The sequence below is a fragment of the Anser brachyrhynchus genome (genome assembly GCF_964034855.1).
Source record: "Anser brachyrhynchus genome assembly, chromosome: 12".
Taxonomy (NCBI): domain Eukaryota; kingdom Metazoa; phylum Chordata; class Aves; order Anseriformes; family Anatidae; genus Anser; species Anser brachyrhynchus.
This window is the reverse complement of record NC_137707.1, coordinates 536,945-552,899: the sequence shown is the minus strand read 5'-3', so window position 1 is coordinate 552,899 and position 15,955 is coordinate 536,945. Positions and strand designations below refer to the sequence as shown.

The 15,955-nt window shown below is 48.5% G+C and overlaps 1 protein-coding gene across 13 annotated transcripts in view; it reads left to right on the top strand.

Moving 5' to 3' along the window:
• The window catches only part of ZFHX3 (zinc finger homeobox 3), a 618,952-nt gene that overhangs the window by 577,752 nt on the left and 25,245 nt on the right, over positions 1 to 15,955 (top strand). For 12 of the 13 annotated variants that reach the window (XM_080552446.1, XM_080552438.1, XM_080552447.1 and 9 more), the window contains 2 exons: positions 2,985 to 3,092; positions 15,672 to 15,805. In XM_080552446.1, the coding sequence (XP_080408572.1) occupies positions 2,985 to 3,092; positions 15,672 to 15,805 (242 nt within the window). The remainder of the gene's footprint in view (positions 1 to 2,984; positions 3,093 to 15,671; positions 15,806 to 15,955) is intronic. The other variant, XM_080552441.1, reaches the window with a different exon arrangement.

Below are 15,955 nucleotides of genomic sequence, written 5' to 3'. Positions count from 1 at the left end.
GATCACGTGCTCGCACATCGTGTGCAGGCTCCTGGAGGCTGGTTCCCAGCGGCTCAGCGGAGAAAAGCCCTCTGCAGCGTATGTAGCTGGCTGAGGAGTGGTGTGGTGCAGGACTCTATCCCGACCATCCCTGGAGCCAGTTCACACAGTGATGGCTGCGAGACAAGTTAGGCTGAGCATAGCGAACAAAACTGGATCCAGCCATCCAAACGGCTGCTGGAAGAGGATCACGAGGCAGCCAGCAGTTAACGCTTCCCCTGCCCCAAGGCTCCGCGCCAGGCAGCTGCGTCCCCGGGGCCGGCTGCGGGAGCCCCCGGCTGGGCCAGGGTCAGGAGCAAGGGAAGAGAATCGTGGTTGTCCTCAGCAAGGGCCTGGCAGCGAGGAGCCAAGTAGCAGCGGTGCGCAGAGCTTTCCCTCCCGATACGGGGCCTGAACAAGCCTCCCGGGGCAGATTCATCTTGTGCTCCGTTCCCCTCCCGTTCTGCTTTAAAAAAACACTCTTCAGAAAAAATGTGCTTAGACCAGAGGGGGGAGGAAGAGCTTTTGGAGCATGCATGTGCTTTCTTGCGGCCCGCCTGCCCAGAGCAGAGGTATTTGAGCCAAGGAGGCAGGTTTCATCCCTGGGGAGGACCACGGGCTCAGCGAGCGCTTGGTGCAGGTGGCTGCGCTGAGGGCCGGCGGGTCCGGCAGGCTGTGCCTGTGGACGAGAGGGCTGCACGCCGAGCAGGGCAGAAGGATTTGCCATTTGTAGCCTTGTTTTTTAATCATTTTCTATCTTTATTGGTATTCATAGCTCACATTTTTCCGGTTACTGTCAGCCTGGGCTTTCATCCATTCCAAGGAGCTATTTTTTCCCCTTGTTGATGATGATGATGGTATAAAGACAGATGGTGTAACTGCCTTTGAATGTCCTATTTTATTTCCCTCGAACCAGACAGCGCACTTGAAGACGTGTATTATTTCCACATGCTCAGGTTAGAGCCCAGACAGCGTCTGAGCCGGGCAGGCAGCGCGCCGTCCCCGTCCTCCCATGCCGATGCTGACACCTCCGGGTCGCAGCCGGGAGTGCGGCCGCGCCGGGCGCCCTTTGTTGTCCCGGGGGGGAGCCGGGCCGGGGGGGAGCCGGGCCGGGGGGGGAGCCGGGCCGGGGGGGAGCCGGGCCGGGGGGGGAGCCGGGCCGGGGGGGGAGCCGGGCCGGGGGGGAGCCGGGCCGGGGGGGGAGCCGGGCCGGGGGGGGAGCCGGGCCGGGGGGGAGCCGGGCCGGGGGGGAGCCGGGCCGGGGGGGAGCCGGGCCGGGGGGGGAGCCGGGCCGGGGGGGAGCCGGGCCGGGGGGGAGCCGGGCCGGGGGGGAGCCCGGCCGCCCCCCGCCTGCCCCGCGCCCGGGGCTCGGACAGAGTCGCAGCAGCTCGGGACGAAGGTTTTTTAATCGGAGCGGCTGAAGCCTGCTTGTCGTGGCAGCTGCCTCGCCCCGCGTCCAGCACTCGGAGGGCAGCGGGGTTGGGTTGGGGGCTGTTTTTCCGCAAAGTAGGGGGGTTGAAATTGGAGTGTTAACTTCTGAAATGTGAATCCAACTGATGGTTTCACAGCCCTTTTCTCCAGCAAACTCGACTTCATCTCATGAGGTAGACTGCTCATCTCACCTTTGCATCAATAATTTGTATTGTTCTGCGTGTTAGATGTCATTCCCTAGAGTTGCCACCCATCACGCTTCTTAGTCTGGGGTCCTGCTTTCCCAGCAGAAGACCATTGGGATCCCTGCAGCTCTCAAGAGCTTTTAGCTGTTTAAAAAGTGAAAGGGGTAGAGTATAAATCGCTGCTGATCTCTGATGCTTTTGCAAGTTCCTCCCTCATTTAAGTTTCCACATTCTGAAAGTGCACTGCTGAGTATCTGCAGTCTCCTAATATATGTTTTTAATCGGGATTTCTAGCCCTGTCTTTGTTAGGAGTAGGCTTGGGGGCAGGGGGGGAAGTGTTTTAACTAGTTACATAGTTCAGATAAAACCTTACGATAGCCTTGGATATAGCGTGACCAGATAATGCAAGTTAAAATTATGAACTGTCCTGCCTAAAAGAGGATATAATGACTTAAAAGTACCCTTTCTTCCCACTGTTGATGTAGCCCCCGTCAATTACATGGTAGCTGTCGAGCTGCTTGCACTATACATAAATACCCAAGATATTACATGATAATGCAGTTGTTATACCCTAGTGGAAGAGGTCTGGCAGCTACAGCTGTCTCACTACCAGTATCCTACCTAACGAGGGTGCCTGTGCATGGAGCTGCACCGAGCCATGTCGACATGCCCCGAGCAGCCGCGGCCGCAGCACACCAGTGCTTTTGTTAACGGCTGGGGCAGTGGCACTTTGTGTTTTGTTCCAAGCTTCCAGCGCTTCACTTCAGCACTGAGTATATTTTTTTCCTTCACGCTTTTGCAGTGGTACTGATAGCACGTGTGCTCAAACTCTTCCCGTGGCTGGGATGAAAATAAGACACCCCAGCATCTTCCTCCCATGCCTTGTGAGCCGTGTTGCTTCTGCGGTGATTGTGGGGGTCTCGGTGGTCAGGTTCAGCGCTGTGCTGTGCTGTTTGGTCCAAAGAGCTTGAGCTGGGGATGAGGGGAAGGATGAGCCCGAAGGTGCTGTAGGCACCATTCGGACCTCGACACTTCTCTAATCCATAGCATGGCTGGGTAGATCCTTCTTGCACCTGGCAATTATTTTGCTGTACCTTATGCTGCAGGGGACATTGGTATGAGTGGCAGAGGTAGGTCAGGATCTTCACTTCATCTCTCAGTTTTTTCGTCCGTAGTTTCCCTCTTAACCAGCTAGTAGGTAGTCGTCAGGAGAATGCTGGGTGACATCAATACCTGAAGCTCAACGCTTGTGCTCCAGCTTTGGCTGTTGCTCCGTTCCTCAATGGCAGTTACTTGCTCTTCCGTTTTGACTTTTTTTTAATGTTACTCTTTCTGCTTCTTGTTTCTCAGAAGAAGCCATTGAAGATGTGGAAGGGCCCAATGAAACAGCCGTTGATGCTGAAGAGCCTGCCAAGGAGCAAGAGAGCGGAGGAGACAAGGACCAGAGTAAATGGACAGGTGGGTTTTGGTCCCTCTTTCACTTTCAATCCAAGAAAAGAAGATGGGAAGTTGCAGAGCAGTAGTCTGCAGAAATCTTTCCTTAAATGACCATGCTACTTAGTGCTGTCAGTATGACATACGTGATGCCCTCTGCGAAGTCTTGGGACGTAGCTCCGTGACACACTCAGGTAGTTTGAGCCATAGTGGCTCGGGCATCCCCGCTGCCAGCCCCGGTCAGAGCTCGCCTGTACTCATGTGGCGCTGGACCTGAAGCGGGCAGTAGGAATCTGCAGCTGGGAGTGGAGCAGGGAGAAAGGGACTGCCCCTGTTGGCAGCAGACAGCGCTTAGGCTGGATTAAATGTATGTCATGAAACCCCACCCTGTTGTTAAGACTTAAGAGATTGTTAGTCTGCTTCTCTCCATCATAGTCCTAGCTCTGGTAGCAAGGTTTTGATGCTGAAAAGACGAGCAGAGAGACAGATTGTGCTTGAGCTCTGCCAACTGCTTGCTTTCTGCTGGAATCATGACAACCTGAAACTGAAATTGCAGATGCTCAATAATCCTTATGTTGTTTTAGAGAAATCTGAAAGGTTTCCCTTCGCAAAATCCTGGCAAACATTTCGCTGCAGTTTTGAGATACTCCGTTGCTCTGTCTTTCCCAGAAGATAGTTGCTATCTTGCAGAGGTGAAGGGGAGATTTTTTTTTAATATTCCTTGCCTTTGAGCAGAAAAGAAGCTTCAAGGTCGTCCTCCTCTGGTGAGGGCCATTCTCCTCCCTAGCTGATACATTCTGGCTGTTTCAGTGGTGCAGAAATGGAAGCACTGGTGGCAGTAGTCATTTTGGTTGACCCAGGACTGAGCAGTTCTGACTGCTCTTTTCTTTTTCAGCCTGGTAGCCAAGTAGGTTTGCAGACTTGTGATGTTTGGTACAAGGCCTCTCTTAACCTGCACAGAGACCCTTCTTCCAGTCAGCGTTCTCTTGCCATGTTTGTGGTTGCTCCTTCGCGAGCCACAGCCAAACAGACACTTCAGCTTGCACAGTCTTCAGAAGAATGAAATGTGCTATTTCACCTTAATACAGTTTTAATCTTGAGCATTAGAAGATGTGTCAAAACTGGTGAAGAGAGCAGGCTGTGCTTTAATAATTGTTGAAGTTCAGGTTCTCAGTCTAGATGGCACTCGCTGAGGTTGCTCTTTCTGTCGTTGCCCACCACAGACCCATTCTTCAACCCAGAGATGCAAACTTTACTTGGCTGTAGGTGATTTTTAGTTTCTTGTTGTGTGGGATTGTGTAATTCTAAGTAAAAGCACACTTTGTGACGTGCCACAGAAAGAAGCAAGTATCGTATGTTTATTAAATCTCTTACAGGGTAAGTAGGGCTCTTAGTCCAAATCTGAAGCACTTACAAAAGCTGATCTATGTGAAAGGATTATTCTTACATGTGAAAATCATGTAAGGAAAAATGAAAACTTATTTTATAAACACCACTTCATCCAGAAAATCTATATTTGAACATCTTATTTCTTCCTCCTGCCTGTGAAATTTATAGCTCATTTTTGGAGTTTGTCAGTCAAATGGCAGATAAGAAATGGACAGCTTCACACAATGGAAAATGTAGCCTATGCTGCTGTGTTTGTAAGCCTACAGAGCTCTGGACAGTGTCCAGAGCCATTGCAAGTCCAAAGCGTACAGCCTCAGCAGGGTTTATGCACATGGTTTTGTTTAATTCAGGTCCTGCTTTCAAATACGTAACAACACTAGCCCTGAAATTGAAAGCAAAAGAATTTCTGAAATTGTTTATGTCCAGTGATTTTGAAAACAGCTACCACACCTCAGTCTTGCATTGTTTCTGCTTTCAAGCTCCTGTAGCACATGGCCATGTTGTCCTGTCCTCGTGGACCTCAGACATGAAAGGGAACGGAAACTAGGTCAGGTTAGTCATGACAACCACAGAACAGCGTCCACATGTACAGGAATATCAAAATGCCATGGCACACGTTGAGATGTAACCAGGGAGGAAAATAGGGAATATCAAGGAAACACTCAAATGCTGCCTTGCTGTAAGAAGAGACTGCAAGGAAGGAGTTAGTCTGCAGCTCAGCAGAGTTGGAAGGCTATCAACCATGATGTCAAGAAAACTGAAGAACATCCCTCCTTCTTTGCATTCATTCTGACTAAATGGGCTGACTGCGTGAGGGACCCGAGCAGCCGTGTTGGTGACACTGTGGGGAGAGCTTGTCCTCCAGCTGCGAAGGAAGAGGTTGCAAAGTGTTTTTGACTTCAGATAAATGTTTTCATATCAGTGACCTGCTGCTTCATACTCGAGTGTTTTGAGGAAGCCGCTAAAACAACCCCGGATCTGTCAGCTGCTCTCGCCTGTGAATTCACAGAAAACGGGGGAGGTACCGTGAGGGGACAGACACGGTACTTATCTTTAAATAGAGGAGTGGCTGGGGAACCGCACACCTGCCAGCTTCATTTGCCCCAGATTTTCCTGGGAATTGACCAAACAACTGTTTGTAAGTACTGACTGGAAGATAATGAGATGAGTAACAGTCGACACAGATTTGTCAGGAGCAAATCATGTCAACACGACCCAATTTCCTTCTGTGTGAAGAAGGCCTTAGTGCAGTCAGCATCTTCTATCTTCTCCTTAGGAAGGAGTCTGGAACTCTGAGGAGTCTGGAACTGCTGTTCAGGACATTCTCAAAAAGAAGCTGAAGTATTATGCTGTAGATAAAAATATTACAAAATAGCTGCATTTCATCAGCGCTGGAAAGCTTCCTCTGGAGGACTGTGCCCACTTCTGAGCTCGGGGTGTCAAGAAAGTTGAGGAGCAATTTCAGAAAACCCGAACAGCATGAATTAAGACCATAGTCTGCATAACTTCATCTGCGAGGAGAAAGTGGAATAAACAGGCTTATTTGACCCAAAAAGACAAGACCAAAGGGGAGGACAAGATAAGTCTTCTTGTGCATAAAATGCTTCTGAAAGGAAGGAAATAATTTGTTTTCCATGTTCGGGATATAGACAACAAAAAGTAATGGCCTTAAACCGAAGGGAGAAGGGTTGAGGTTGGATAATACTTTTAAAAAATCTGGTACAGTTTGTGAAGCACTGGAGTAGATTTTCTGGGAAGGTTCCTCAGAGGTCTTTCAAGAAGATTAGACGAGCTGCTGCCAGGAATGAAGTAGGCACAGTTTATCCTGCTTTGGTTGGGCTGGCCGACCTTTTGAGGTGCCTTTGAGCACTGCAGTTCTGTCAAAGTGGGAGATAGGTGAGAAAGAAGTGCAGGCTCAAAGCCAATAAATAGTGTGTTGAAGTGGAGGTTGATAGACCTGTTTTCTGTTCATCGTGCAGCAATTTGATCATTACGTTCCTTAGCAATTTACTCACCTTTTGTGCCTCAGTTTCTTAACTGCGGACAGCGTGATCATTTTTCCACTTTTTTAGTGAGATCTCTATCAAAATGGTTTGTATGTCTGCCCAAGCTCCTTTGGCACAGACGAGCGAGTGATGAGTCAGGTTTGTTTGACTGCTTTACAGTACATACATATGTATGTGGCAGGCTCTACTGGTAGTGGTGTTTGCACTGAAAGGAAAAACCTCTGCTTTCATTGTAAATTTGCCAAAATGTTTCAGCTGCAAAATAAATTCATCAATTCATTTTTGTACTTATTTTAGAACAGAATATTCTTAAGCAAAAACATTTTTAGGTAATATTTTCCATTAAATTGTACATGAGGAAAATGCCATCTCAGATACGAATTCTTTTTACTAGATTCTCACATACATCTCCGTAGCTCCTGAAAGAGTTGGCCAAAGTGCAGTGCAGATTGATTTCAGGAGTGCACATGCTGCCTGTGTTCCCTTGAACTTGTAACAGGCAGCAGCAGTGCTTCATGGAAACTAAAACTGTTACGTGCCTCCTGAAGTACTCCATATAGAAAAAATGGCTTATGTTTCCTGTTTCTGGACAGACCTGTTTGCTCTCTCTTTTCTCTCTCTCCCGTAGTGGGATTAAGCAGTTTCTTAGCACAGTGCAGCGCAGCCCCCTCGCTCCTCAGGCTGCTTTCCTCCTTCTGCTCAAGGAACCTGCCCACCTCAGTGCTGGAGCTGAGGGATGCTCTTTGTAGTGTCTGAGCTTTCAAAATTATCTCATCATGACTAACATGCAATTTATTGCAAGCAAGCCAGCAAAGATGAAAGAAATCGTGGCTATTCCTGACTCCATTTTAAAATCAAAATGTAAATGATCAGTATTCAATGCATCGGTTTCCAGCTGAAGCCTGAATCAGACCAGTGTAGATGAGTGTGAGACTTTTAAGATTTAGGGTGAGGCTTATATGTGTTTTTAACTAGCGAGAAGCACTTCAATCTGCAGTGACCCAGCTATGAAAGAGACTTTCTTAATGCACTCTCATTTGTATAGATGTAGAATATCAGATTTTTTTCCTCAAATAAACAAGAAACAAACTCTACTTAAAATATGGATTGAAATGAAATATTTCTGGAGGACTAGCCTGAAGGGCTTTTATTTTTTTTAATGATTTTTTTTTTTTTAATCCATGATGCTCACCTAACACAGAGCAATTAGTGCAATGGAGCGTCCCTGATTCGAATCCGTGGTAGATTGCTATTAAAGGAGGTATTAATGGGCTGCCGAGAGCTGGGAAATTGTTGCAGAAAAGTGTGTTTATGGAGTATGGTGCTGGCAGGCATGATTTCAATCGGATTTGACATGTTTAACATAAATGTATACTGCACAGCTCCTGCAGTTTATGAATAATTCCTACAGGCCCACTGCCTTTCTAATTACTGAAATTGAAAAAAACAGGTCAGGCACATCCTGACGGAAATGTATTACTGCCCCTCCCCCCATACTCTTTGGGGGGGGGTGTTTGTTTTTCTTTTTTTTTAATATATGGCTTTTTTTGAGCACTTAATGGCTGGAATGTTCAGTAGGACCAGAGCAAAGAAAAGGAAGAGAGCCGGGGGGACGGAGCAGGGGGACGTGATGGAGTATCTCTCGACCCTGGTTTGTGTGTACAGGAAACCTAAAATGGGGATGGGGAGACTCAAAGTAATTGTGATTTTTCCTGAGGATTTACAAAGCACAAATGGCTCCTGTGTGCTAGCTCAGACTGAGGAAAAGTGTCCAGGCCTGGTGTCTCAGTGTCGGGGCACGTTTGGAAACTGTCCCCAAGGCACGTGGGTAGGGTTCAGACCCGGGCAGCCCTCGGCTCTAGCAGTGCCAGCAGATGCTGTTTTTCTGATCTTTTTATGGAAGCAGAGGCGAGGTGATGGCTCAGTGGTGGCTCTGCCCTGCGGCACCAGCAGTGCCCCGTATTTCTGGCAGGTCAGTGGCCCACATCAGAGACAGGAGCACCCTGAAGGCACGTCCGGCCCTGCCGCGGGGCCAGGCATGGGGATGCTCTGCAAGGCCTGGTGGCTGGGGCCAGCCTCGGCCCCCGCGCGTCCCTTGTGCCGTCCTGGCGTAGCACAGCACAGCGGGGCATGGCACAGGAGGGCACGGCGTGGCACAGTACGGCACAGCACAGCACAGCACAAGAAGGCATGGCATGGCACAGCACGGTGTGTGCAGGGGCACCCACCTCGCTGGCACTGCACGCCCCGGCCACGTGCCTCTGAGCTCCGGGTGAGCTGAGCCACAGGTAGTGGAGTTTGTGCAGTAACGCCCAGGGGAGGAGGAAAGGGGTGAGCCGGGTGCCTGGCCCTGGCAGGCGCCACTAAGGCTCGGCTGCCTCATGTGCCTCCGACCTGGCTGTGCTCCGGTCTTGCTCCACCAGGCAGCATTCACACCTTGCTCCAGGGGATGGCCGTGCCGGGAGCTGCTGTGCTTTGCCACCCGCATGGCATCTTTCATTCTACCTCTCAATCAGCATTATCATTTTTGTGCCTCTTTTGAACTTTCTCTTTGTGTTTATACTAGCAAAGTATGGCTACTTAAAAAATAACAAGCAGCAAAATTACCAATCTGGTACTAGTGGAACAGAGAGTGGCTTCTAGCTGGGACAAATGGTGCATCTTGACCCTAAAAGTGAGCTGGCCCCCTTTGCTTGCAGGTCCCCTGCAGGCTCACAGCTGCCTTTGCCAGTTGTTAATCCTGAAAGCACATCCACGTGTGTTTACCACTGCAAAGCATGGTTGCTCCTTTCCCAGCAGTGACAGAACGTAGTAAAACCTGCTCATGCTACAGCCCACACTTTCTTGGATCTGAGCACAGATGAGGGAGCACTTAAGGGGCCATCTCGGCAGTGCCGATGGATGAATGGTTCTGCTGTTTTCCGAAGCTGCTGTGTCGTAGAGGGGCCTTTCGAAGCACTGCCATAAACAGGGCTCAGAGGATGCACAATCTGTGCCTCCTCTTTCTCCTTCCCACTTTGCTTTGCTGTTTTCATATACTTCTGGTGTATGTTCTTCAGCAACTGGAGTCTGTGCCAGCGTCGCTGGAGCCTCCACTCTGTGTTCACACTCTTTCCTCACTGGTAGTTCCTGCTCACCACAGTAACTGTGCTGCCTGACAGTGCTGTTCATCCCTTCCTTGCTGCTTTTAAGGAGTTAGTAAAATTACTGTTGTTTGTACCATCTCCCAAGCTCAACACGTTGATTCTATTAAATTAGTTGATATGGACTCACATGGTAGGTTAGTTGGAATATTTATTCAATTGAATTGCACAGTAATATTCACACAGATTGATAGCTGGTTCAAGAACCATAAAAATCAGTAAATATGAAAGATTATCTCTTGTTTCCTTTGTAATTTAAAACAAACAAACAAACATGATTTCCCACAGTTCTAAGCCTGTAGTCTTTGACATCATTCCTGGAAGAAAAGGTTCAGTGTTTTAGGGTACCACTTTGCAAACGTGGGGTCTTGCTGTGCATGAGGTAGGGTGATTTCCTACGAACTGTGTCTTTTCTCCTGCCCCGTGCAAGTGTCTGTGAAACTCATGATGGCAGAGGGAGCTGTCAGTCCTGCAGAGCTCTGGGCCGGGTCTTTTCTTTCTGGCACGTTCGCTGGAGCATTTTGCTGCTGGTGTGTCCAAGTCAGCCACTGCTCTGGTCATTACCATGTGCGTGTCTGTGCGCACCTGAGTCCTGTCCCAAGGGACTGGCATGGCAGCGATGCTGGTGGTTGCGTTGCTCACGGACTCTCCCACTCCCTGGATCAAAGTCAGGTTCCCTGTAACCTTTGGGACTGATCCATAACTTGGCTGTTTGTGTCGTTGCTCCACTATCTCTCACCCAGCTGATGCAGACCACTTTCTCTCCTCCATCGCCTTTGTATTTTGCTCACAACCTGGCACCTCGTAGAGCAGCGTACAGAGCAGGTCCTTCAGGAGCCTCCAGGTGTGATGCCAATGGGAGATGAGCAAGAGCTTCACTGCTGATCTGCAGGGCAGCAGGGAAGGTCTGTGGTGGTCGTGATGGCAGACAAGGTGTTGTCTCCACGTGCCTGTCCATGTGCGCTTGTGCTGCTTGGCACCCTGCACCACAACGTTTTCTGGGTGCTCCATGTTTGTACTGAGGAGTTATGTGGTGGCTTGGCCTCCTGGGTACTGTCATATGAATATTTTATAATAATTCAGTTGTTCAAGCTTACTGCAGGCTGCAAGGTATGACACAGCATTAGAAAAACAAATTATTTGGCCATTTTCAGGGCCATACTTCTGAAAGGCAACAATAAAGGTCTGGGTACAAAAGTGTGCTTGCAAATCTCTGTGTATTTACTTCTGTCTATCATACAATCACGTTATTTATCAAACACAGATTTGAAAAAATACTGTAGAGCAACAGGCAATATAGAGTCCTGTTAGTATGGCTACAACATCTTATTAGAACGAATGGTACCTTCAGGGAATAAAGAATGTAAACAGACAGCGTTTCAGAAAGAAACATTCAACCATATATTATTAACACAAGAAGTAACAAACAGGCAGCACTGTAGCAGTGTTATACACCAAAATGCTGTTTCTGGGAAGCCTGAGCTGTGCTCTCACAGCTTTTGTGTCACTGGAGTCTCTCGGTGGAGTTACTTTCTCATATTTATTCTTGCCATATTAGTGCCAGTTGTGTTTCTGCTGGATAGCAGCTGTCTGACGGAAAGGCTGAGCCTGAAACGTGGTGCAGCTTTACTCCTGAGCTGCCGCTCGTCGTGCTGTGGAGATAGGTCTGGACCACGGGGCCTGGCCTTGCCCATCGCTCGTTCTACACAGATAAGAAGGTGAAGGCTATGTGAGCATAGAACAGATAAAATAATCCTCTCTGTTCTCAGAGTTCCCAGAGGAAAGCAAGAGCCATTTTAAGGATGCTCCTCTGCGAGGCCTGTGCCGTGGCGACGCTTGTCACTGTGGCATTTCCAGCCACGGGGGTGTCCAGACACGGGAGGCAGGTCTGTCTGGTCCAGAGACTCGTGATGCTGAGTAGGAGCTCCAAGAAAACGTCAGGGAGAGCTCTGGGGAGGGAGGCACCACCAAATATGGAATTTTATTTTCCGTCGGTCAGTGAAAACATAGTTCCCCAGTCCAGTTGAAAACTTTTTCCCAGACTGGCTGCTGAACTTAGTAGGAAGAGAGTTTTTTCAGTAGGCTGGATGTGGGGGAGGGTGTTGCTTTTTAAATCAATGGAGATAGCAGAAACCCCACTGTAAATTTCTAGGGCAAGTGGCAAGCTGGTTTACGGAATGCAGGGAGATGAGAACCTCTGGCTTACGGAAAGCAGCATGAATTAATAATCATTTAATTGGCTTCTCCATTATGTTGCTGGGTTGGGAGATGGAAGTTTAGATGAAGGGGCTGTCAGTGGTACTTTAGCTGAAAGAATCTGACGGCTGGGTGTTGGGGGTGGTGACTCCCTGTCCACCAGGATCGAGAGTAGTCAGCTTTTTGGGACACTTACATTTTTACCTCTGGACCTTGCAAAAGGAAGGATCCCGTTTCACCTCTGAAATAACACCTGGGAGGTTTTCTCCTCCTCTGCTGAAAAGCAGAACTTCCCGAGGAAGCATGGGAAGAGTAGGCTCCGTGAAGTGCCCCGGCAGGGCAGCGTGCTTGCAGCAGCGCTGTCCTGTTACACCTGGCTTTCAAGTACATTTGTTGAGAAACGCAGATTTTCTTCTGAGGTCAGCCAATCTGAACTAAATCCACTCAAAGAGTCAAAATAATAAAAGTACTAGTTGGTAAATTGTCACACATCATACTTTTAAGCCCAAATTCATTCTTTTCTGCAAGGCCTTTACCTTTAAGCCTCATCTCACACAATTAGGGCACAGACACCATGCTCCACCTTCTCCAGCGCTGAGCTGCGGCTGGAGGCAAAGCCTTTTTGACATCCTCAGTCTGGGACATTTGGTCCATCCAGTCCACTGCAGGCAGGGGTGCAAAGGCCCCACACAGCTGCCGGAGAGCTGGCAGGCAGCCGCAGAGCGTATGCAGAGCGGATGGGAGCTGCATGTCCTCATTTCTCCAGACAGAAGAGAGTTCTTAATTCCTCTGATCTGTGATGTGGACTGAATGTGTCACTTAGTGTATTTGGCTGTTTATCAACAGTAAACTTTGGTCTTGGAGTTAAAATTCCCATTTGAGCTGTCAACTCAAAAAATAATACTTAGAAGGAATATTCAGTATGTGTTTTTCAGAACACTGCAACAAAACAGTTTTTCTGGGGGCTGGACAATCATTTATAATTCTGATTTTGAAGGATTAAAGTTATGGAATGGATGAAGTGCGCTTAGTAAAAGTGGGCACTTTGGAGACAGCAAATAAAAGTAAATTTTAACTGCCTTTTACTTTTCCCTAATTCTAAGCAGGCTGTTTCCCAGCAGGAAGGAAATAGGAAAATACAGTCATGATTTCAGAGGTTATAGGTAGTGTTCAGCAACTACAGGGTAATTGTCTGCAGTTGGGTTACTAAATTTAGTGACTGCACCTGAAAACATCACATTAGTGAGTTGCTAGAAGTGGTGCACAATGAAGCTGGTGGCACAGAATAAGGACAAGGGGGCTCCCTGAGCTCCTTGTACCTTGCTGTGCACAACACAGGTCCTAGCACTGATTTGGCCACTAGAGGTGTTGTAAGTTGCCAAGGCTTGAGCCATAGGAAGTCAGATTTTTTTTAATGCAGTTTTGTAGTTTTCTAGTGGTTCTTGCTCCGTTTCCAAAACTGGGAGTGTTTTCATCCTGTATTTGGAAAGGTTTCCCATATACATTACCAGAGATTTCTCCTGTCCTCCCTTGCGTCCCCTGCCCTTCTTGCAGAACTGTTGGTGCTAGCACGGCTCACTGCAGCACTCGTTGATACTCTGCAGAGTTGATAACTGCAGAGCGGTTGACACCCAAGGGTTTGAAGTGGCATTTGACGTATAAAAAGCCCATGAGACATGCCCATATCACATAGGAGTTGCAAGTGCTCTAATACCAGCCTGATGTGGGGCAGGAGCAGAGCGCCCACGGCTGCGTGCCGGCAGGCCCAGGGTCTCCGGATGCCGGTCCCAATGCCCAGCTGCCTGGTGGGGGCTGGCACTTCGGTGTCCGAGGTCCCCCCGAGGAGCGGATGAGGTCAGCAGCAGCAGCAGCAGCAGCAGCAGCAGCAGCAGCAGCAGCAGCAGCAGCAGCTGACCGCCTTGCTGGGGCCGCTCACGTCATGCAGAGCTCGGGCAGGGCATGTAAAGCAGGGTGGTCCACCGCCAGCCACAGTGCTGGCTTGTGGCAGTGGCCTCTGCCTTCCTTAACGAGTCTGGGGCGGTGCTGTGTTTTTCATACTCCAAGGATATTTTTCTTAGTAGGAAGCAAAGAAGGCCGGTTTTAGTCCTGTAGACATTTTCAGTGACTTTCCAGTTCTCAGCCCCATGGAAGGTTTCAGGTTCAGCCAGCAGATTTGACCTGAATAAAAGCCTATCATTCTGCACAGAGAGCAGAGCAGGATCTACATTACAGCATCCATAAGTCCTGGCATCACAGACTTGTTTTACACAAAGAAACCCAAGGTTTGGACTTTATAACAGGATTGGCAGCACAGTGGGGTCCTGTGCTTTTGGTTTCAGACATTGCCCAGATTTTGCGTCTGCATGGTGGCTGTGTAACAAGCCGGAGATGAAATACCAAGCACGCAGCACCACAGAACTCCAGGGAAGGAAATCACTGCTAAGCAGGCTTTGGCATGGCCAAGTCTTCTAGGAGAAATTTAGTAGTACTAGAGCTCCTCCTCTCCCTGCCTCCCTCTAACAATGTTGTTATCTATGTGCAGTACCTGTCTTTTGTTTCCTGGAAGTTAGTTTGCTTCTATTTGACTGAATGCTTAGAGGTGAGGTCTGGCAGGAGAGGAGGTTAGAAATGTGAACATGTGTTTCTTACTGTGATGTGGTACCTTCAGAAATACATCTCATGTCAGAAAATGAAAGGATCTTTGGGAAGGAAGCAGTTTAGCGGGATTTTACTCAGGCTGCATCTTCTGAAACTAGGTGCAGATACCAGTGAGTTCACAAAGAGAATAAGAGAAAGGGAGAAGAGTATGGGGGGACTGGTCTAAGAATGCTACAGTGCCTTGTTAATCGGCAGCCAATCCATCATATTAAATATCCAGCTGTCATATATTACCTTTCAAGTGAAAATGAATAACTCCCATTAAGGGCGAAATGGGTTTGAAGTCGATTCGAGACAGATTAAAGTACTGTTATGAATGTGTGTTCAGGGAGGAGGAGACGGGGGCTGTGTATAATATACTTGTCCTTACAGTTTTTAAATAATAGATGTCCCACAAATTTATGTACTCCAGGCTACCAGGGTTCGGGGGAGGGGTAAAGGTCAGGGATGTGTGTTCTCAGAGTGCCTCAACTTGCAAAGTGTTTTTCTGTTGACTTCTGGGCTCCTTTGCCTCTTTTTGTTTTGCTCAAATCCAATTGCCTTTCCTCAGCTGGTTGCAGCGTGTGATTGTCCGGATCCTGTGCCCGCCCTGGCTGTAGGCTGGGTCCTGCTGGTGATCTGCCGCTGGGACTTCGGTGGGACCGCTCGCTAGGAAGTACCTTCAGACGAGTGCTGTTCCCAGAGTGCATGGGCTGAGCTAGCCAGTGCTGTCCTTCTGGGACACCATGCCACCATGTCCACCATGGACTGCAAGTCCATTGTGTCGACAGCCACAGCAAACACTTTCCAGACTGTTTGTATGCAAAACTTCAGGTGTTCAGAGCTAGGAGCGTGAATTTTGCTTTGTCTCATCTGTCCAGCTGTTCATGGAGATGACACGTTTGCCTTCACATCTGGTTGAGCGTTTGTGTGTCAGATGTAAACACGGGAAAAGTCCCTTCTGTGCCTAACAGGTTGTAAGCAACCCGCGTAAGTAGCTGTGATTTCTCTGCTTCTAGCTGTAAATGACACAGTTCCCTTTCTATGGAAGATAAGATGGAACTTTTTTGTCCAGGCATGCTTTGTAGGATGTAAGTTAGTCCACATACCCATCTTCCCCCAGCTCTGTGGCATGTGTTTCAAGAAACAGAAGCAGTGTAAGTGGAAATACTGTCTTCATCCAACTTAAGCCTCTTTGGGAATGTCCTGATGTAAATCTCTTCTTGTTGCAGCACCAGCTAGCCAGGCAGAGAAGGAGCTGACGGAGCCTCCAGCATCCTCTAAACGAATATCATTTCCCAGCAGCTCTGAGTCACCTCTCTCCTTTAAATGGTCAAAAACTTCAGAGGAGACCAAATCAGAGCAGGTAAGAAACAAGAACACAGCTTTTTGTGCATCTACAAGTAGGCAATTTGTTTTGTATGTGCCAAAAGCAAAGAATAAAATAAAAGGAGGGTGAAAAGTGGTAACTGGCTGTAGGAGAAGGCATCAAATTCTTGAAGTCTAGTGGAAGGAG